Source organism: Vipera ursinii (assembly GCF_947247035.1).
Source record: "Vipera ursinii genome assembly, chromosome: 2".
In the NCBI taxonomy this organism is placed as follows: domain Eukaryota; kingdom Metazoa; phylum Chordata; class Lepidosauria; order Squamata; family Viperidae; genus Vipera; species Vipera ursinii.
The window spans coordinates 252,268,188-252,292,386 of record NC_139513.1 but is presented as its reverse complement, the minus strand read 5'-3'; the positions used below and the strand labels follow the sequence as shown (position 1 = coordinate 252,292,386).

At 38.4% G+C, this 24,199-nt stretch overlaps 1 protein-coding gene across 2 annotated transcripts; it reads left to right on the top strand.

The window, feature by feature from the left end:
- Window positions 1-4,687, top strand: LOC310636639 (uncharacterized protein). 2 transcript variants are annotated; one of them, XM_083356616.1, is made up of 4 exons: window positions 1-80; window positions 1,140-1,287; window positions 1,470-1,613; window positions 3,684-4,687. In XM_083356616.1, exons 2-4 carry the CDS (start codon window positions 1,263-1,265, stop codon window positions 4,136-4,138), a joined length of 624 nt encoding a protein of 207 aa, XP_083212742.1. In that variant the 5' UTR covers window positions 1-80; window positions 1,140-1,262; the 3' UTR covers window positions 4,139-4,687. The 2 variants fall into 2 exon arrangements, with proteins under 2 accessions (XP_083212742.1, XP_083212741.1); XM_083356615.1 differs by lacking the exon at window positions 1-80 and having other exon boundaries at window positions 1,013-1,287.
- Window positions 4,688-24,199: the final 19,512 nt, after the last annotated feature.

Here is a 24,199-nt window from a genome sequence, read left to right as displayed (position 1 = left end):
CGTTGCACAGGCAAGTTGTCTGCAATGAAGGCAGGAACTTTGCACCCCTCCCTGCTGCCCAACTACACCATCTCAACTAGGTAAGTACGATATTATTTGCAAATTGGATGACAATAAACAGTTTAGGCTGCATTTACATCAGGGCTTTTCAGTCTTTTTAGAAATTGTACCACTTTTAGGACATGACAATATTCAAGCACCACCAGTGCTTAACAAGGTGTCAAAAACTTGATGACTAAAAAAAAGGGGGCGGTATTTTGGGTTTCATTGGTTAGATTCATTTATTGTTATAGAAATGGCTAGTTTATAATATTATAGAAAAGCAAAATGTTGAGGTTCAATGTTAATGCTTCCTTCTACTCCTGTAACAGAGGAAGTCAAAAGTCAGTGCCTTTTCTTTTTCCCTTCTCCCCCTCACTTTTCTTTTTTTTTCTCACCCTTCGCTCGTGAAAGCTCCCCCCTCACACTTTGCTCATAAAAGTCTCCAGTCACTCTCACTCACTCCTCCGTCTCTTTCAAAGGCACCTCGTTCAGTCTCTCCCCCACTCACTCCGTCTCTTTCAAAGGCCTCTTGCTCACTGGCTCACTTATTGCCCCGTTGCTTCCAAATGCCATTTGCTCGTTCACACACTCACTTACTCTCCCAACGCTTCCAAACGCCATTTGCCATTTACTCACTCACTGCCCCATCGGTTCCAAACTCTTCCAAACGCCACTCGCTCGCTCACTCAGTGCATTTGGAAGCGACAGGGCAGTAAGTGAACAAGTGCTGGTGCCGGAAGCCATTAGCCTTTTGGCGCCGGAGACCACTGCCATGGGGAACACAGCTCTGGGTCGGGGTTCGGAGCAGCTCCGGGTGGGGGCTCAGCAAGGGCCGCGGTGTGGCCACTGTGGTGAGGGGAATCCCTGCGGCATGTGGCTCCGAGCCGCAGGGGCAGAGGTGCAAAGGACGGGTGGCGACACCATAGCAAGGCATCGCTCCCAGTGACAGCACCTCTGAGTTCCGGCACCTTTTTTTTTTTTAGAAAAAAAGCACTGCATATAGCTATTAGTTTATGCAATTATATATATTCTTTTTGCCCTTTTTTCTGAATGATTTCTAATTCTAATCATATTTGTTACTCTTTTTTCTCTTTTAGATACTTGCTTTGCAAGCAGAACTAAATTTCCACAGAAAATTGTATAATCTTCAGGTTAAATATATTGAAGCTGTATTTGATGGGATAAAGCAAGCATACCACACATTTCAAGATAATGTTGCTATGGTTCTTTGTTCCCCACTGCAAGGTAAATGAATATATGTCTGGGTATCAATCACATGCAGGTTTTAAGCACTAATGTCTACTAGGGATGCATTTAAACATTAATCACCTGAAAACAATTCAAATTTAGTAACGTATATGACCATTCTATATGATATTTTTGAGAAAAATCTCTAGGAAATTTTCACTTTCCATCTCTTCATGCAGATGTTTTTTCTTCTTACACAAAACTTAAAACTGGAGCATCAGAAGATGCTTTGAGAGACTTTCTCATTGCTTTTAAAAACAATGCTGAACAAATCCAATATGCTATTGAAACTTTGACTCCATCAGCAAGTCAGCAGCGAGAAGGTGAGAACTTGTAAATGTATGATAGCACTTTGTCTTGGGTTCTTCTACTGAAAAATGATTAGTAAGAAAGCAATCTAAAAACATCCTTTATCAGTGTTCTTGATCAAATATCAAATTGTTTCACTGATTTACACTTATGTTCATGGCAAGATTTTCCACCTGGGGTTGACTTGAATGGATTTCACAGAAGGAGAGAAAACCTCATCCCTTCATAAGGAAATAAAGGGAAAAGGCCGTTTCTCCACAATGGACTAGAAAATATCCATTTTCTCAAGTACTCAGTACTTTATGAATGGGGGGGAAAAGCCTGATGGAAACAAAACTCATCCAAGACCCTTGCATCAGACGTAATGTTAGAATTAATTGCGAGGATAATCAAGAGATGCAATATAATATTTAACATTAGCATGTCTTTAGTAAGGCTGACACTATATGCCTGAATGTAAATTTGACCCCAACCTGATATTCACTTGATAGATGGAAACATGGCCAACATATTCTAATATGTGGTTCATAAGCTTGCTTTCATTTTGGAGAATGAATCGTATGCATGTGTTTAAGTGGAATTTATTTCCCCGTGTAAATAGTATAACGGAAGTAGAAAGCATGTCTATGATTAAAGATGAAGTCTATGATATTTATATCAGTAAAATAGTTGCCTCTGGACAAATAACATTTGACCATATCCTCTTATTTAGGAAAGGAATTAGTCACAACTGCCCAAGTGAAAGAGTAGTTCAGTCTGAGAATTAGACATGTGTAACACTAAGCATTGTCTAAACCAGACATGTCAAACACAAGGCCCGGGGGCCAAATCCGGCCCGCGAAGTGACTTCATGCGGCCCGCGAAGCCATCCTGGAAACAGTGAGGGAACGGCCCCCACTGCCTTGGCCCTGGCCCAGAGACCCTCCTTCTGCCAGAGACCCTCAGATCTGTCCCACTCCTGCCCAGGCTCCCATAGGCACCCTTGATGCAAACGATGTAGAGCTGGCCACGCCCACCCAGTAGGCCATACACACTCTAGCCATGCCCACCCAGTAGGCCACGCCCACCCAGGCCATACCTACCCGGCCCCCTGAGGGCAACCACAATGCTGATGCAGCCCTCAATGAAATTGAGTTTGACACCCCTACTCTAAACCATATTTGGATGAATCTGGATGGTACTGTTTTGCCCACATATCCTTCTGACATGAGGTGATACAGTCAAGATAATGCAGCAGAGAAGTTGAAACCAAGAACTAACATAGTTAACTCTGTCATATAAAAGTCCTTTAAGTTTGGGACTTTTAACTTCTGCCAGGTAAAATAAGTTTTTAAAGACATAAACCTAGTAACCATGCAGGAATTAAGCCAAGAAATTGGGCCTATGGCAAACTCCCAAAAATTGTATGTAAAATCTATTACAAATAGTTCTCAACTTTCAGCTATTCATTTAGTGACCATTTGAAGTTACAATGGCACTGAAAAAAGTGACTTATGACCGTTTTTCATACATACAACCATTGGTGCATTCCCATGATCATGCAATCAAAATTCATGGCAACTCATGTATTTCTGACAGTTGCAGTGTCCTGAGATCATGTGATTACCTTTTGTGGCTATCTGACAAGCAATCGTGTTACTAACTTAACAACTGCAGTGTTTCACTTAAACAAGTGCGGCAAGAAAAGCCATAAAATGGGGCAAAATTTACTTAACAACTGTCTTGCTTAGCAACAGAAATGTTGGGCTCAATTGTGATCATAAGTCAAGGAGTATCTGCATAAGGGATATTGAGTACATTAACCCATTGATGGCTCTAATAAATCTCTAAGCAATTGCAGAATATGTTTCTGGCTTTATTTGACAGTGAAGGATAAGTACGATACATTTATTTGCTTTAACAATATAAAAGAATTATGTGGCATTGTAATATCTGGTTTTTCTACATTGAGTGTAAACCAATAAACTGGACAAAACTAGTTATTACTAAAGCTATTTAAAAACTATGTAGGTATTCAAACAGCCTGAGAGCAACTGCTGATTTAAACTGCTGATTCTACAATGTAACCCTCTGCCTTTTTAAAGGTGATGAAGCCCTGTCAAGATTTGGAAAAGAGTTCTTTCTGTCTTTAGAACAGTCACTCAAAGCCTGTGGAGAACAACGGGATAAAGCAGCCAGCGAAATGGGAATCTTACAGATGGAACTGGATCAGGCTTTAGAAAAACTGCGGAATTTAAGGGAACAAAAGATGAAAAAACCAGGGACCGTTCAGCATTTCCCTAATCATGAAGACATTTCAACAACAAGTTGCTTGAATGTAGTTTCTCAAAAGTCTGAACCTAATTTCCCATCTAATTTTCCTCCCACCAGACTTGACCCTTTGCTAAAACAAGCTTCTGTGGCAGAGAAAGAACCTACCAATCTGCTCCCCAAGCAGAGACTGGGAAGTTCTGATGATACCGTTATTCAGCAGAAGGGAAAAGCTCTTCATAGGAGCAAGAGTATGAAGGCCACTGAAAGGACAGCGTGGCAAGATTAGATCCTTTCGCATTTGTTATGATTTGTATAGGGAAGCTCTGTGGTACAAAAATGAATGAGTGGGAGTCAGTGTTGCCTTTCCAGCATCTTCTCGGTGCCACTTTAATGATTATGTAAAACTGTTTGGGAAATGGGAAACATTTTTTATGTTAAAGCAATTCTCACATTAGTGTCAAAAGACACAGCAATGTGCTCAAACATCACATATCTCTGAAGATATGTAAAAGCACTAAGTTAAATCTGTGAAATGTGATTCAGACAGCTTCCTCAAAACTTGCCAGAGCCAAGTTTTACTTTCCATACATATTTATGGAATATTACAATATATATAATGTGTGTGTGTGTGTGTGTGTATAAATGTGTACACACACACACACTTTCATCTCACAATTTTTCAAGAACTTTCAAAAGTGTAGTTTAAGTAACAAAGAAACAGCTACTGGATTATTAGTATTAATCTTTATTAGATATAATGTATGTATGTAAGAAGATACAAACCATGTAATCACTTGGAAGGGAAATGAATACCCATAATAAAAGGTTTTTTGCTGTGTAATCTAGGAGTCCTGTCCCACACTTCATTCTTTTACACACATTCTTATTAAATGGAGTAGGTGTTAAGTGACATTCAAAAGCTGTGTAGTCTGCCATTTTGTTTTTGGTGTCAGTAGAAGGATTATCCCAAAGGTGCTTTTCTCATGAGGCAACTGGACTTTCTTGGGTTTTTTTGAAGATGTTTGGCTTCTCGTCCAAGGAGTTTCTTCAGCTCTGACTGGATGATGGGGAATGGCAGGATTTATACTCCTTGCAGACAGCTGGTCATTTGCATTCTTTTAGTCAGTTGTTGAAGCTGCAGGCTTATCTGTGTCATCAGGATCAGCTGAGTAGTACAAATGGGTGTGGAGCCTTCTTGGAACTGTTGAAAGGATTGTGTTGTAGACTGGAGATAGATGATGTCGTATCTCTTCCCCTCTGTTGAGAGAGAGCTGTTCAATTTTGACATAGATCTCTCTTTGACCTCTCTCAAACTAGTGGTCCTCTCTGTCCAGAATGTGGACTTTGCTGTCTTCGAAAGAATGGCCTTTGTCTTTGAAATGCAGATGGACTGCTGAATCTTGTCCTGATGAGTTTGTTCTCCTATGTTGTGCCATGCATTTATGAAGTGGTGGTTTTGTTTCCCCACTGTACAGATCTGCACATGGCTCACTGCATTGTACTGCATATACCATGTTGCTCAGTTTGCGTCTGGGTGTTTTATCTTTGGGGTGGATAAACTTCTACCTTAGTGTATTCTTGGGTTTGAAGTATGCACATATGTTGTGTTAGCTGAAGATCCTCCTGAGCTTTTCCGATATTCCTGCAACATATGGAATATTAACACTGAGATAGCCTATTCTATTACTTATCAGTTCATAGAGTCAGGAAGTTCCACCTGATGTCTAGCCTAGATGTCCTTCCTTGTAGTTTTAGTCCAATGTTTCTGCTCCTACCCTGCGAGGCACACAAGAAACAAAAGTTTACAGTCTCTTCTATGACAGTCCTTCAGATTGTTGAATCATGCATTTGAATTTGAAAGCCAAGTGACAAAATTAGTGCACCAGAGGAATGCTGTGGATATAATTTACTTGGACTTCAGTAAGGCATTTGATAAAGTAGACCACAACCTACTACTTGATAAGATAGAAAAATGTGGATTAAACAGCATCACCACCAGATGGATTCGTAGCTGGCTGACAGGCCGTACTCAGCATGTGATCCTCAATGGAACTGCATCTACATGGAAGGAAGTGGGTAGTGGGGTACCACAGGGCTTTGTTCTGAGCCCAGTGCTCTTCAACATCTTCATCAATGATTTGGATGAGGGGATAAATGGGAAACTCATCAAATTTGCAGACGACACCAAGCTGGCAGGAATAGCCAACACTCCAGAAGATAGGCTTAAGATACAGAAGGATCTTGACAGACGTGAACATTGGGTGCTATCTAACAAAATGAAATTCAGTGGTGAAAAAAGTAAGGTTCTACATTTTCTGACAGAACAATTAATCAGCGGAACAACCTGCTTCCAGAAGCTGTGAATGCTCCAACACTGGAAGTTTTTAAGAAGAGACTGGACAGCCATTTGTCTGAAATGGTATAGGGGTTCCTGCCTGAGCAGGGGGTTGGACTAGATGACCTCCAAGGTCCCTTCTAACATCATCATCATCATCATCATCATCATTATTATTATTATTATTATTATTATTATTATTATTATTAAACATGAAACTCAGTCAACTGAACACTCAAATTGACTGGCACTAATGGTTGACATGGGCTGCTGCCAGCATCCTAGGTATCAACCAGGTATCTCCTTAAAATGTAAGATGTTCCGAGTAGCACAGTTTTTTGTAGTATTGCTGGAGTTATTGCAGGAAGTTGCAATTTCTTGATGTGTTTTGTAAAGTTTTTGGACATAGTTCCCAGTGCCCCATGACAATGGGTATCACTGTTACACGTTTCATCCATAATCACGCAGTTTTGATGGCCAGGTCGCGGTATTTTGTAATTTTTTCCCAGTTCTTTTTCTTCGACTCTGGCATCTCCTGGTACAGCGATATCAATCAGCTGTACGCTTCGGTTCTCTACAACTGTGATATCTGGCGTGTTGTGTTCCAAATGGCGATCTGTCTGTATTCGGAAGTTCCACAAGGTCTTCACCCTCGACAGCTTTTTCTACCCTATGTTCCCACGGCTTTTCGGACACAGGCAAGTCGTATTTTTTACACAATGCCCAGTGGATTAGTTTAGCAACTCGGTCATGTCTAGCTTTGTAATCAGTTTGCGCAATTTTGTTGCACTCACATATTAAATGTGAAACAGTTTCAGCTTTGTTGTTGCAAAGTCAGCAATTTGTAGATTTTTGTATGTTCGCTTTCATGGCATTAGTTTGTAGTGCTTGTTTTTGAGCAGCCAGTATTAAGCCTTCTGTTTCTTTCTTGATGGTTCCCATCTTAAGCCATGCCCATGTCAAGTTGTTATCCCATTTTCCTTCAATGTTTTTCAAATGTTGTCCATGCAAAGCTTTGGTTTTCCATCTATTTAATTTGTCATCCAGCCGTTTTTCCTTATATTCTGCCTTTGTTTCTGTTATTTTGATAATGCTCTCTGTTTTCACAGCCTGCAGCAATTTTTCTGTACTTTGATTCACATAGTCATTCAATCTTCGTTTTTCTTCTTCTACAGTTTGGTGGATTTGCAGTAGCCCTCTGCCCCCTATTCTTCTTGGCAGGTACAATCTGTCGATGTCACTTCGTGGATGTAGAACATGGTGCATGTTCAAAAGTTTACGTGTTTTCCAGTCTAGGTGTTCCAATTCGGCCAATGTCCAGTTGATAATTCCAGCTGGGTAGCGTATCACTGGGACTGCCCATGTATTAGTGGCTTTAATTATATTTCCACCAATCAGCTTTGATTTTAGCATTTTGCAGACTCTTCTGATGTATTCCTTTTGTGTTGACTCTTTGACTTTTCCATTCAAGATGTTATCTGCTTCCAATATGCCTAGGTATTTGTAACTATCATCCTTTGCTAGTGCTTTCATAATACTTCCGTTTCCCAGTTCTATTCCTTCTATTTTTCCCACTTTTCCTCATTGCATGGATAATATAGCACATTTTCCAAGTCCAAAGTCCATTCTGATGTTGCTGCTAAACAGTTGAACTGCGTTGAATATTGATTCAAGTTCAGTGTGGCTTTTTGCATATAGTTTTAAGTCATCTGTATAGTAGATGGTTTATCTTGCCATGCTGGCTTGAGATGTGGTATCCCAGTTTTTTGTTTTGTAATATTATTGTCAATGGAATTAATGCAATGTTGAACAGTAGTGGTGAAAGTGAGTCCCCTTGGAAGATTCCTCGTCTGATGTTGATTTCACCAGTGTTCTCCCCATTTGCTGTTAGAACTGTTTTCCATTTTTGCATATTTGCTTTAAAAAATGTACAGATGTTTTTGCTGATTCCAAAGTTTTCCAGACATGCATTAATCCAACTGTGAGGTAATGAGTCAAATGCTTTTTTGTAATCAATCCACGCCATATTTAAATTTGTTTTTCACTTGTGGCATTTTGAAGCATTTCATCAAACTGAGTGGCCATGTGGTGATGGAGGCTGGTGAGGTGTTTCAACCAGTATCCATGCAGCTCGTCAAGGCCAGGTGCACTCCAGTTCTTGACCTTCTTGACTTGTTTTGCAACCATATCAGTGGTTATTACAATATTCTCCATTTTGTTTTGTGTTGCTTGTTTTTGGATATCTTTGATCCAGGAGGCAGTTTTATTATGTTCCACCACCGATCCGGTATGGATTTTTTAAATTTCTTCTCATCATTGGTGATGGGAGGTGCCTGGGTTGTTTCATGGTTGCTAAGCCACTACCAATCAGAAGACCGGTAATCCCATAACCATAGGGACTACACCCGATAGCTGTCCAGGCCCAGCCACGGGTTGTTGTAGTAGTAGTAGTAGTAGTAGTAGTAGTAATAGTAGTAGTTGTTATTATTATTATTATTATTATTATTATTATTATTATTATTATTATTATTATTATTATCTCCCTTCAACTGTCTCTTTTTTACTCTAAACATAGCCAGATTTTTTATTATTCCTCATATGGTTTCGTTTCTACGCCTTTTGAATGATAATTTTGACAACCAATCACACTGAGGATACTATAAGTATAATAAAAGTAAAGTAGAAAGTGTAGATTAATTTTTTGGTTTTGAACCTTTGGATGAGTTGCTGCAAAACCAGTTGCATTTTAATTTGTAAACTACAGCCCGGACATTCAAGAATCCAGGTTCCACTTATAGATGGACCTCTATTTAGAGCTTTCATCTAATTTTCAGGTAAACACATACATCCAGCAGTCTAGCATGTGGCTAAGATCACTCTCCAGGCTATGTACAAGACTAAATCCAGCCTCCAGTTAGATACATTTATTAAAGAATCAAGAGAATAAAATCTAATAGATGTAATTGCTAAGTATCTCTGAGGACACTTGACCATCCCAGGATATCATAGCATGATCAGGTCTTCATTTTTGACCTGATGCTTGAAAGCAAAAGTACATTTCATTAACTGGTAGATTTTTAGGAAAGTGGACAAGAAGAAGATGAACTGAATAATCAGTAACTTGAAGGATCCATTTCCCCCCCAGATTTGTTCAGTAGAGTACTGACTTTGTTCAAAGCTGAGGCAAAGCTGGAATATGTCTCTAATAATTTGTATATTTGAGAAAATCCTTCATGAGAGAAATAGTATGACAAGAGGGAGGGAGAAAACAGACCAATTTAGTCACGGCTCCCATGTTCAATACTATCAAAACCACTGAATAATCTGTGTCGATTGTACTGTCAATCTGTGTGGATTTCATTCTTTCCACAACTGCAAATAATCAGTTGTTCTCCAAGACTATTTGGAGCTGGCAAGAGTTAATGTAAAACTGAGAGGAGAATAATTCTTTTTTAGGGATAAACTAAGATAAAATCCCTGGCTACACATGGATAGAAAACCAGTAATTTGGTTTCTCAGGACAGCAATATTATAAATGAAATTCCTATCAGAATGTGGCTAGTATAGATAATCTGGACTCTTTAGCTAAAAATGCAAATGCAAAAGGTTCTATTTCTCATTTTTGGGAAACTTGATGTTCCAAAGGGCTTCACTTGAAAAGTACCAGCTGAACAGATTGCCGGTTCCTTCTTAATACGATTCTTGGCTTTCCTACTACACAGAGCTACAACTGGAATTCATTTGGTTTTTATATTAGTATTGCAAATATTGCTTTTTCCTTCTTGGCTCACTAAGAGGAGAATTGAGACCTACTGCCAGCAGTCCTTACTTCATGCTTTAAAAGTCTTTATAATCCTGCTGGCTTTCTGTGAATAATAAATAAGCTTCCTCTCTTCTTGTGTTTTCAGGACCTCAGCCACCTACCGTTTCCTCTGCTCTGCATTTTAATTGGATTGTGCTTGTGTCCCCACCCCAGTCTTTAGATTATCACATGATAGATATTTATTTGGAAATTATTGACTTTTAACTAGTACAAATTAAAACCATAGCTTCTATAATTTTATTAGATATTTTAATCAGGAAACTTTTAAAAAAAGAAAAGGGTTGATGCTATTTCCTCTGTCATCACAGTCATTTCAATAAAAAATTACAAATCATTAGGATTTAATTAATTTGTATATTGGAAACATGTGTCTGGATACCAACACATAATTTATAGCAATGTTAACCTAATTAATTTTCAAAGGATTCAAACTGTTTTCTTTGAAAATCATCCACAGCATTCATTTTTAATAATAAAAATTGCTTTGCTTTGGAATTTGTTTCCTTTGAACTTACTCCAGAAAAATGATATTCAGTCCCCAATTCTAATTGTATGATACAGGTTTATGGAAATGTAGTACAATTAATTACATGTTAATGCTATATTGTGATAATAGCAAAAATCTGTTTTGTGAAGGAACACTGTATTTGTTACACAGACTGAATTTTGCATGGACAGACATAAACAGATCAGGTAGTTGTAATGCAGCTTTTATAAGCTGTTTGCTTTTTTTCAGATTCTTCTAAATTTATTTATAGGCCTGTGTAGCAGACCTCTCTTTCTCTCTCTGTCTCTCTCTGTCTCTCTCTCTGTCTCTCTCTCTCTGTGTGTGTGTGTGTGCGTGTGTGTATGTATTTCCATTTTTGCAAAACATAAAATATCTATAGTTTCAATGTACTTCATTATGCTTATCTGTTAGCAGTTGTATGGGCTCTATATTTTTAATTAGCACCCAAAGACTTGCCTGGATAAGCTAGTCTCTTCCAATTTGCTTATCTGAATTAGCTAATTATTTTCCATTTTTGCTTTAAGTTAAATACCTACTAGACACTTAAAAATATAATTGATTCTCAGTAATCACCTTTCCTGTATCTGTGTGTCAGTGTGTCTGTGTGCATGCCATTGAGTCAGACTTTGACTCCTGGCAACTGCCTGGATAAAGTCCCTGAAATTTTCTTGGCAAGATTTTTCTGAAGGGGTTTGTCATTGCTTCCTTCCTCGAGCTGAGAGTGACTGACTGACCTGGCTTAAGGCAGGAATAGAACTCATGATCTCCCAGTTTCTAGTCTGATTCCTTAACCACTTAAGCAACCTTCCTTTGCTGATGCTTAGACTTACTATTTTATTCTAAAATATGAATAACAACAACAACAACTGGAGCACCACTTGAACACCATTGGCATTGACAAATTCGCCATTAGTCAATTGTAAAAGGCGGCCTTACTAGGAACTGCTTCCATCCTGCGACGATATCCACATCTGCCTATCCCAGGTCCTTGGTAAGGACTTGATAGGTAGACAAAAATGCCAAATCCAGTCTGAAAATCTGGCTGACTGTGCGAATAATAATAATAATAATAATAATAATAATAATAATAATAATAATAATGATGATGATGATGATGATGATGATGATGATGATGATGATGATGATAATGAGTTGGAAGGGAACTTGGAGGTCTTCTAGTGCAACCCTCTGCTCAGGCAGGAAACCGTATACCATTTCAGACAAATGGTTGTCCAGTCTCCCCAAAGGCATTTTCCCCAAAGGCATTTAAGCGACCCCCAAAAGTCAGCGGGGGAGAGAGAGAAAAGTTGGGTGTTAAAAAGTGACCAACTAAAGCACTCCCTTGTGGGTGGGTGGCCATAGTGAGCCTCTCCTGCTGCTCTCCACATCCACTGCAGAGGGGATTGAAGGGGATTCTCTTATTAAAGCACCCAGAATTATTTAATAAAGCTTTGTTGGCTGCTTTTATTCTGGTGTCTCTTGTCCATTCTCCCTCTGTACCTGAACCTGCAGCTGCTATAGCTGGCAACACCAGTTATCTGTGAAGAACTGTATTTCCTGGTTAAGCAGTGAGACCTCTGTCTATCTGTTGAAGTGCTGCTGGGTCTATGTCTGGTCTGACATCCAGCAGACCCTTGAACATAAAGCCACTTTCTGACTCTGCTGCCTTCAGCAGTAAGAACATGAAATGATGTTGCCTTATATATTACAACTTTCTCCTTCCTTTGGGAAATAATAAAAACCCAGTGGTGCTTCAGCTTGATTGAAACAGTAAAATATTAATTAAATCAGTTAGAAGGCCTAGAGAGAGCCGAGAGGATCTGGATTCTTTCGCCTCTTGTGAGACTTCCTTTATCGTGGGGAACACATTTAGAATTTGGGGAATGCATTCTGATTCCTGTAAAATGGCTAGCAATGAGTTATTTGCTTACTTGTAAAATAGAAATGAGAGAGGATGACACAAACATTTAAACAGCATTGATTTACCAACATTCAGCCTGTCGACCCTAGCCTTAATTCTTGATTTTAGAAACTTTTAAAAAGTACAATTTTGTTACAACTTGAAAGATAAGAAAACGAGTGTTGAGGATCATTTGATATTGCAACCTTCAGTATATGATACCTTCCAAACATTTTCAGCATTTAGAGTGTCTATTATTCCCAGGCACAGTGACTTTTGACTGTGGTAGTTGGGAAGGTGGGAACTGAAGTTAAAGAATGTTATTTTGGGAAGGGAGATTCTGAATATTAAGCAGTATTTCTCCCTTCCAATTCTGTGCCTTATGTCTTTTTGTTGTTGTTGCTTTCAAGGGAAGTTAACTCCAGAGTTTATAATAATGGATCATATTATCTTGCTCTTGAGCATTTGTGACCTCATTTAAAGTCCTCTGAGCTGAGCTCAAATTTTGATGACTTTGGGGCCACATTAAACTGGTTATTTTTTTCCAGGACCTGATTGTGATTTGCTGTTTTTTTCAGGTGTGTGACCTGATACAAAGAACCTTAAGAGTGTGAGTGGGAAACAAAGATTTACAATAGTTTGTTTAGTGGACTGTTCAAAGTTACAATGGTGCTGAACAATGGAACGTATGACTGTTTTCTGTAGTTACAACCTTTGCAGCATCCCCATGATCATGTGTTCAAAATACAGATGCTTGGCAAATGGTACGTATCTATGACCGTCGCTATGTCCCAAGGTAATGTGATCACTTTTTGCAACCTGACAAGCAAAGTCAATGGGGAAGCCAGATTCACTTAGCAACCGGGTTACTAACTTATCAACTGCAGTGATTTACTTAACAACTGAGGCAAGAAAAGTCACAGAATGGGACAAAACTCACTTAACAAATGTCTCATTTAACAACTGAAATTTTGGGCTCAGTTGTGGTCATAAATTGAGGACTTCTTGTATTGTGCTAACCAATAGGCAGGGTGCAGCAATGTCCATTGCATCATCGACTGATAGTTCTCTTATTGGTCCTCTGCATAATTTCATACACTGTTCCAGTAGCAAAAATCTGTTTGCTGATTTAAAGGAGAGAAGGAGCCAAGGAACCCAATTACCCAGAGACTTGTCATTATTGCTTCCAAAGATTTTTTTTTTTTGCTTTTTTACAATTCCCCATATTTTCCCTACTGGATTGTTAGTTGCTTGAACTGCTAAGTTCTGCACAGTGCATCATCTTAACTGAGCAGATTTTGTTTAATTATCAACTGTGCTAGAAGCAAATGATACTGGGCTTTTTATGTCTGAATTTTATCATCATACTGAGTGGGCAGAGTTGAAGAAAGCTTATAGGATAAAAATATAAATAGGATTATATAAGCCCAAATTTTAGTTACAAATTAAAATTTCATTCCTGTACTTATTCTTGTTTTGCCATTAATTTATCTGAGGTAAGATCAATTACAATTACAAAGCATAAATTGGGTGCAAATATGCATGTACTTAATTTCATGCTGATGAAACGTCAGCAAGGCTGTTAACATAGCTTCAAATTATTGCTAATGCTTAGTAATATGTTTGACTATTTGACCCACTACTGAAATGATTTAAACTGTTGAAATTATTCCTTCCAATACATTTTCAATTTTGACAGAATATTCTCTTGGTTCTGCACATTGTATGAATTATTTGTTTATTGCCAAATAATGCCAGTAAGCTATTATTGTATCCATTCCTCATTTATGCAGTACTATCTCAGTAATGCTTAAAATACTGGCATTATACAGCATTAAGTTAAAGCATCCTTACTGCAGTTTCTAAATTCTCATCTGATATTCCTGTCTCTTTATTAAAGAAACAAGTTTACTTTAAATATTACAGCTGATATTTCCTAGCTTTTAGATTCTACATTACACCAGGTTTGGGTCAATATCTTGCCCTTTTCTTCTATTCTTCCACATACTCCTCCTAAATGGATTCTACTAATAATGGTTATGGATGTTTTGCACCATCCTATTGACATTGCCAGAATCACTGTATCAACAAGGGCATGACATACTAATGAAGACACATGGCATGGAATCATTTGCACATGAATCTTAATTGGGAACATGCACCATATGAAAATATCCCGGGTAATTGTCATAGTGTAATATTATTATATCCTCTATGTGTTGAGTTGAGTTTATATTCTCTATGCGTCTAGACTTCTTTTTCCAATTTTTCTTTTAAAACTCACTTCTACAGTCAATAATTTATAATAGAATGTATAGAATTCTAGAATTTATATAGAGAGTTCTAGAGTATATGCAGAATACATACTAGAATTCAGTGGGCTGGATAAAAATCCCAGTCACCTCTTCTTATTATGAATTTATTTCTTTAGCTACTTTTTGAAAAAGAATGGTACCATGATTGGTTAAACCTTGGAAGAAGAATCGAATGAAATAAATTCTGAATGTCTTTGATTCAGGTCCCATGACATGTATAGAACATATGGGTGATGGTTTGAGTGGGTGATTCAATTAGGACAAGGTTCAGTTCAAAACCTCTTGAAGGAAATCCTCGGACGGTATCTTCAAACTGATGTGAGACATCCTGTTGAATTAAGTCTCTTGGAATCCTTTTAGAAAAGTCCAAAGATGATTTTGATGGATTTTTTTGGTTTTCTCATTTTTCAAGTGTTTCTCTTCCCCCCCCCGGGGGATGGGGGATGAGTTGAGAGTTATGATGGGTGGGCTGACATCATAGACAGCTTTCCTTCTGAAAGGCTATCTCACTCTTCCTGTTAGAATTTATTTACCAGAATAACATAATAACAGAGTTGGATGGAACATTGGAGGTCTTCTAGTCCAACCCCCTGCTGAAGGAGGAAACCCTATACCATTTCAGATAAATGGTTTTCCAATCTCTTCTTAAAAACTTCCAGTGTTGGAGGCAAGTCGTTCAACTGGTTAATTGTTCTAACTTCTCCTTAGTTCTAAGTTGGTTCTCTTCTTGATTAGCTTCCATCCATTGCTTCTTGTCCTTTTCAGGTGCTTTGGAAAGTAGGTTGACCTATTTATGCAGTTTCAATTGGAAGGGGGGAGAGAGGGAAGAGATTCAGGTTCATTTGCTTCTTTAAAAAAATTAGGATTGTATTTTCCTTTGATAGCATCTATCTTTCCACAAATCTATTTGCGTTGTTCTTTAGCTCACAGTTTAATTATCTGGCCTCTCTTAGGTATTCTCTCTCTTTCTCTGCAGTTCTTTAGTTCTTTTAGGCTCCTCCCATTTCATTTTCCTTATTCCTCCTGCCCATCTAAAATGTAAAAATTCCCCATATTTTTTCTGCTACCCATATCTAATCTTGTAGTGAATATTCCTTCACTGTACTTCACTTCAAACATGTTTCTACTGCTTAAAGAAAAATGTAAAAGACTACCTTATTTAAAGACTGATTCTAGGCATATGGAAAGAGGACAGAAAGACACATTTTTTATTTTGTTTTTACTGTTATAAGAAATAATTGGTAGCATTTCATTTATTACATGAATTTGCTAAGGTAAAGGTAAAGGTTCCCCCGCACATGCGTGCTAGTCGTTTCCAACTCTAGGGGCCGGTGCTCATCTCCGTTTCAAAGCCGAAGAGCCAGTGCTTGTCCGAGGACGTCTCCGTGGTCATGTGGCCGGCATGACTAGACACCAAAGGCGCACGGAACGCTGTTACCTTCCCACTGTAGCGGTCCCTATTTTTCTACTTGCATTTTTACGTGCTTTCGAACTGCTAGGTTGGCAGAAGCTGGGACGAATAACAGGCGCTCACTCTGCTACGCAGCACTCGGGATTCGACCCGCCAAACTGCCGACCTTGATTACTCTGGGACCTATTTGTTCTGGCTTTATTTATTTATTCAAATGATGACATTGATGATGGCATGCAACTCTTTTATACCTGCCTTATGTTATTTTAAAGAAAAGTAAACACAATACAAAAATAATTATTCAAGAAGAATTCAGCATTGGAAGAAATCAGAGTAAATTAAAGTATGCACCATTAGGGATTGCCATGTAAACAGCAATTGTTTCTTGTAAAAGAATGTATTTGTTATTTATCTGTTTATTTGTTTTTAATTTAATTCAAGCTACACAATACTCAGACGTAAAACTATGGTGTTCAACACAATGTCTCCATCAGCATCTTTCCTAAGTGAGGAGTTTTAAATAATATTTTAACTTTAATCAAAATTAAAGGGGAAGCTGGCAGGCTACCAAGCAAACTCTATCCTATGGTATCATTTTGTTCCATTCCTTCATTTGCTTTACAGTATTTAAGGCAGGGATGTCAAACTGCCGGCCTGTGGGCCGGATGCATCATGCAGAAGCTGTGCCCACCCCAGCTCCAGCAAGGAGAAAAAACTCACAACACGTTGTGACACATCATGTGATGCGGCGAGTTTGACACTGCTGATTTAAGGACTGGTCTTTCCATTTGGCTGAATGATGCATGTATCTTAGGGTGCAGAGAATAAGTAAGATAATGATGGAAATATGCAGCAAAGTGTGTTTGTGTGTGTACGGGGGAGTGAGTAGAAGCATTTCCAAAAGTCCGAAACAGCCAAATAACATTTGGAACTGACTCAGGCAAATGTTTCCCTGATTCACTGGAGTATTAAAGGAAGAGAAGATACTGAATAACCAGATTTGGAAGATTCTGTTAAAGAATAGAATGTAGAATATTCTTTATTGGCCAAGTGTGTTTGGACACATTATAGCCAATCTCAACGAAAACAGTTTTTACTGAGTTTATTTAGTTTCCTATTCAGTTAATTGCCTGGTCTGTACCCAGTGGGCTGAAAGACTGGTGTTTTAAAGAACAAATTGTTTAATTATTCTAACAAGAAGTTAGTTATTTTCACTTATTGCTATTTTGTGAGTTGTTTTTTAAAGATACAAAATATAAATATGTAAAATATCAGAAGATGTTCCTGTTTATGCACAATAAAATTTTTTGGGAAAATGAGACTTGGTTTGCTGGGACAGGCAGAATTTGATTCTTGAACCATTTCTTCTAATAACCTAATAGTCTTGACCAAGGCATCCCTTTTTTACATTTAATGTTTGAGTTTTATGATCATGTAGTCTTATTTTGTGTATTGGTATATGATGCCCAAAGCTCCCTATTATTAGGGTGATTATAAGCATAAACAAAATAATATTTTTTAAGTTTGAAGTCTGTTTTGATGAATCCCGGGAAAAACTGGGAGAATGAGACTTGGTTTGCTGGGACAATAAAGTGGAAAATGACTTTGCTTTCAGCAATTAATTGCTCTCTGTTCCTTATTGAGAAACCGTTGTTTTCCATTTTATGAGACAATGTCCTGCACTTCCTCAAAAGAACAGATGTTGGGAAGTAGCATATGTCTGGCTAAAGACTCCATCGTCAGCTGTTTCATTGCCTATAATTACAGCATTAATAAATGAATCATTTCCTTTAGAAGACAAGTGCTGGGGGGCTGATCACACCATTAGGAGTACTAGAAGTTCTGGAAACATTCCAGCGGTGTCTGCTTTTGGAAATGAGAGCATTTTGGAAAGGAATAGCCAGGAGTGTGGCTTTTATAAACTGACAAGCAGAGAAATAATAACTGGGAAAAAAAGATTGCTTGCTGCCTAAATTAGATGCATTAATCAATTAAGCCAAAGTTCATAGTACTGTATGTAATTTCATGTATAAAGATCCTAGAAGCCATACAGCTATGAGAACAGGAATTACTCATTAGTTGTAAACTGATATTTGCAGAAATATAGTTGTTGTACAAATGGTATCCTACACTCATTTTTATATAACAATAAAAAGGTATAAACAAGCTTTTGGTGCCATTTAGGGCACTGAAAGAATGTTGCAGATGCTTTCACAAAATGGCAACATAGCTGCAGAAGCCACTCATTAAATACCCATTTAACAAAAAACAAACTACAAGATGCTTCTTGGAAAGATGTGATAAGACTGGACAGATCGACAAATTTCAGCAGAAAATACTGGAAAGAAAGCTATTCACCATTTTAATTTTCCTAAAATGACTATATATATCTTATAAGAACCCAGTCAATTTGCAAATACAGGTGAGCCTCAGCTTATGACCACAACTGAGCCCCAAATTTATGTAGCTAAGTGAGACAAATGTTCAGTGAATTTTGTCTCATTTTTTTTTACTTTTCTTGTCAAAGCTGTTAAGTGAATCACTGCAGTTGTTAAGTTAATAACATGATGGTTAAGTGAATCTGGCTTCCCCATTGACTTTGCTTGCCAGAAGGTCACAAAAGGGGATCGCATGATCCTGGGACTCTGCAACCATCATAAATATGAGTCAGTTGCCAAGCATCCAAATTTTGATTGTGTGGCCATAGGGTCACTGCAATGAAAAATGATCATAAATCACTTCTACAGTGCGGTTGTAACTTCAAAGGGTCACTAAATGGATGGTTGTAAGTTGAGGACTACCTGTAAAGACAGTCTCGGTGCCTGTTTCCTTAAAGAGAAAATGATAGAATTTTTAATCATGTGTGATAAGGATCCCAGTGTGTATCTATAGTCTTTCTCTTTTGCTTGGCTTAGACTCAGCAGGCACTACTGAGACATCAATTCATTGAATAAGGCCCAGGGTAAGAATCTTTTTTTGCATACTAGAATGAAAGCGGTGCAAGAAGTTGAAAGCCTTCTGCTTCAGTGAGATTTCACTTTAAATCTCATGCCTCTTTTTTTTCCTGTCTTCTATGGCCTACTTCATAGAATGGAATAGCAGCTGATGATTGACATATTAGCATTCTTGCCCTGGGGTACTCTAGCCCCACTCTATCTCTCATTGGCTTTCCATTGTCTACCCCTGCCACAGTAGCATGCTAAACTCCAGAATAGATAATGATGTAAAGGTTCTCGACTTTTGCTTAGTGACTGAAGTTATAATGACACTGAAAAAAATGACTTACAACTAGTCCTTGGACTTAGGACGATTGCAGCATCCCCATGGCCACCTGATCAAAATTCGGGTGCTTGGCAACTGGAATGTTTTTATGATGGTTGCAGCATCCCGGGGTCATGTAACAGTCATTTGTGACCTTCCCATATATGCCAGTTTATGCAGTTCCTAAATATCAGTAAGATTAGTGCAGGTAGCTCTTGGGTTACAATGGTCACCACTGTTACTGATGCAGATAACCATTTATTTATTTTTTTGCTTGCTTGTTTGCTTGTTTATCTATCTATCTATTATATTTATATGGTCTCCATCTTACAAAACATGACCCTGGGCAGCATAGAATAAATGCATTGCTTTAAGGTCATCCAATCATTTGAGATGAAATAGAATTATGTTCTCTTTGTTCCCTGTTGAGTTTCTTTGGAAAGTTTTCTCCAACTGCTGGATGAGTAAATCAATTAGCAAAGCCTGTACTCTAAAAATGGGAATGCACACTAGATGCAGTCATATCATTTGTTATGAATTTCTTTGCTGCCCTCTGGTGGCTATTTGACTTTTGCATCTCAGATAAGTATGCCTAATTGGGATACCTCGACTTATAGCCATCAATTAGTGACGGTTTGAAGTTACAAAGGTAGTGAAAAAAGTGACTTATGAACTTTTTTCACACTTATGGCAGTTGTAGCATCCTCGTGGTCACGTGATCAAAATTTGGACCCTGTACAACTGGCATGTACAACATTTATGAATGTTGCAGTGTCCCAGGTTTATGTGATCACTTTTTGTGATTTTCTGACAACCAAAGTCAATGGGGAAGCCAGATTCACTTAACAACTGTGTTATTTACTTGACCACTGCAGCGATTCACTTAACTGTGGCAAGAAAGGTCATAAAATGGGGCTAAACTCATTTAACAAATGTCTTGCTTAGCAACAGAAATGTTGGGCTCAATTGTGCTCACAAATTAAGGACTATCTGTAGTTATATGCTTCATATTCTTTGAAAAGATCTGTGGCAACTCTTAAATACAGAAAACCTCTTTTCTTATATTTGGATTATATTTGTTTTATAGATAACATAGCTTACTTGATTGAAGATGTGAAAAAACAGATCATTTCAAATGAGTTCCCAAGACAGAGAACAAGATTATAAACAAGTGTTTGTGTGTATACATGTGTGGAGTATTTGGGGTTAAAAATGTCTTTTAAAAAGAAGAGCGAGAAGCCCACTTACCAAGCTCAAAAATCTTGAATTGTAATGAATGTCATAAAATTATGACAGCCACAGAGAACATGCTATTTAATTGTTGAGGGCAATCAAGCTTCCAGAGCCTTTCCTTCCAGTGGTATGAAAACTTATGATCTTGTAAGGAGGTTGATAACCAGCAGAGCTTCTTATTATTGGCATTACAGATTCTTATTGGTTAATAGACATCGCCAGCACAACAATTTCTGAACCAAGCGGTAGTCAAGGGTTACAGCATTACAACAGGCTGAGAGGATATTGGGAACTGAACTGTTCTGACAGCTGGGTAATTTCAAAATTTATTTTTCATGATTGAAAAATCACAGGCTCTTGATTATTCTTGGACTCAGAATTTTGAGCAGCAAGGGAAGAACGTTGCTCACCAACATTGCACGCTTGGGTGAGGTTACAAGGATGTTGCTTGAGCAGTGTTCCAGCCATCAGTAGCAAAACAGGGCAGAGAATTGTCAGCTCCATCTGCAAAACACAGAGGAAATGTTTTGGAGGGGAAAAAAGACTTTTACCTTCCATCAGCACAATCTTTTTTTCTTCTCCTGGAAGTGCATAAGAGAGACTGCATGGGAAATTATGAGAAAGAAACTTAATTATGAGAGGAAATAATTTTCTGAGCTTTCATTTTGCCTCTGCAGCCCCAATTTGAATTAAACCGTAGGGCACTGATGCAGTTCTTGGAGCATGCTTTTGCCTTCTGGGGAAGGGTCCAACTGGCATTTCATCTGAAACTGCTAGTTGCAATGTTAAGCACTATGCCCACCTATGGATATACTGCAAGTGGAATTTTTTTTTGAAGTCCTACAGACAAATTTTAGAGGGTTTGCAATTTATTTCATAAAGGGACCCTCATCAGAATTCTATGTACAAAAGTACTTCAAGCAAATTCTTAACTGTGATGTTGTGGTGTTTTATTTTATCTTTGTAAGGAAAATGTTCACTTTTTTTTTAGAGCTGAAGGTGACATAGCACTTATTCCTCCCATTTTCTCTACAAGAACAGGTGTTAAACCAGTGGTAGGTTAAACTTACAGAGAGAAGCTGGCCCCAAATCACTCACTAAGCTTCTGTGGCTGAGGTTGGATTTAAACCTGGGGCTCTCTGCCAACAATTTCTGGAGGTGGGAAGTGGAAAAAAAAGTCAAGATAATGATCCACATGTGAATGCATTTCAACTCCATGGCTACTATTTTCCTTTGTTTTATTCCTCTGTGTGCATGTGCTGCTGTCTGCTGCCAGTCCTAAAATGTAATCCTTCAATCATAAGGATGTTGTTGGGGACTTCAGGCAGTTGGACATATATAAACCACAAAAATGGAAATATAGAGCATCTCCTTTTCACGGGATAATAGCATAAACTTACTACTGCACTCATCACTGACTGCTGTGATCTGGGATTACCAAGCTGTCACTCATGCAGCCTAAAGCAGCATTTCTAAACTGCACTTGGTTGGTGAGAGGTTTCAGTGACAACTTTAGCAACAATGAAAAAGTTGGTGAAGAGAACAAAGGAAATCTGAAGGTCAATGGAAGAAGAAGAAGAAGAAGAAGAAGAAGAAGAAGAAGAAGAAGAAGAAGAAGAAGAAGAAGAAGAAGAAGAAGAAGAAGAAGAAGAAGAAGAAGAAGAGGAGGAGGAGGAGGAGGAGGAGGAGGAGGAGGAGGAGGAGGAGGAGGAGGAGGAGGAGGAGGAGGAGGAGGAGTCTGCCAGGATGTGGCTTATTTTAAAATGAAAAATGTTGCAATGGCAAATATTTCCTGTAATTTCTTGTAAGGAATCAGGAATTTCAGTTCTCCTGTGAAGATCTAGGAGAGTGTAGATAAAAATAATGATGTAAAAGACAAGATAGTTTGGATACACCTTGCAGGTAGCCCAAATTAAACATGTGTTCTCTGTGTTCATTTGAGTATAAAATGCTGATAAATGTATCAGTTCCACTCACGTTGAACAGTGATAGATCCCCGTGGTCCAATTTGTCTGGGTATTTTTTTTTTGAAGATTAGGGTTTGATGTCCCTTTGTAAGTTTTTGAAATATGTAAAGTTCAATGGGATGAGGAAGAGGGAAGAAAATCTTTCATATTTTTCTTTCTTGTTCTATATATAATGTTTAAGTAATACCTAAAGTCTTCAAAATAGTACTGAAAGAGAATTTGAAAATATTATGTAAAAGGAAGTCAAAAAGGATGCACTAAAATTGATTTTAGTTATAAAGATGGATTTTGAAAAGAAATGTTTAGCAAAATTGTTTACATTTCTGTGCTGCAGTCTACAGGTTGTCTGCCTTTTTAGTCTAGCTATGGAAGTCCTAATATATAATGAGTCCATTTTCTGTTTTGACTGTGCCTACATTCACCTCTATGCTGTCTGCATGTGGTTCTCCTGGCTTTACTCTTGGTACATTTTATAACTCGTACAACAACGCTATATAGAATTGCAACCAATCTTCATGTAGCTATGGGATAGAGCAGTTATTTATGTGAGCAATTGTTGCCAATTTAGTAAAGAAAAAATGTCAGCAGAAAGAGACATTTAAATAGGAAAAGGCCATGTAATTAGCCTTACCCAGATGGATTCCTGAGAAGGATAGACTGCCTGATTAGACTATAATAATAATAATTGTTGTTGTTATTATTGTTTTTGATGGATGATATCAACACAGTTGACACCTAACATTGCAATTAAATCTGTAATGTATTGGGCTTGTTTTGTTAAGGGAACACCACATGGGAAGGTTGCTTGAGCAGGGAAGCTGGCTAACGGCTCCTAGCTTTTCAGACAACCCATCTCCAGCGCCGCTATTGGTTGCCTCTAAGGCAGCAATAGGTTTTATTTTAACTTAATTTTATACTGTATTGTTTTTAAATTTTGCCCTGTAAACCACCCTGAGTCCTACGGGAACAGGGCAGTATACAAATTAAATAAATAAATAAATAAATAAATAAATAAATAAATAAATAAATAAATAAATAAATGTATTGGCCGCCGCCTAGAGGCCAGGGTATAAATTGCTGCATTCACAGCCCTGTTTCTCAGTTCAGATCTTGCAAGCAATAAACAATGATCTTTGCTGAACTCACTCGCCTCATCTTCATCATTAAGCAACGAACCCAGTATATAATACTGGTGATGAAGGTGGGATCCTGCTTCTCCGATGGAGCTGAAAGTTACTAGGGGAGAGGTAGCGCATGCCTGGCAGGAAAAGCAGTTCCCCCCCCCTACAGTCGGCTAGCACAGCCACGCTAGTGACCACGTGCCCAGAGGACCAGTCCCTGGGCAATTGAGGAGCAGGATTCGAAGACGCCAAGCACCAGCCACAAAGACCAACAGAAATGGCCAAGGTTGGAAAGCTGAGACAATTCAACATTAAGCAGCCTGAAGAGTGGCCCTCATATCTGTCTAGGGTCGAACTACCTTTGAGCGAACCAGGTCACCGAGGACAGACTGAAGGCCACCACGCTCCTCTGTGTGTGCAGCCCAGCAACGTTCGACTTAGCAGAGAGCCTTTTTGCACCAATGCCGTTGGAG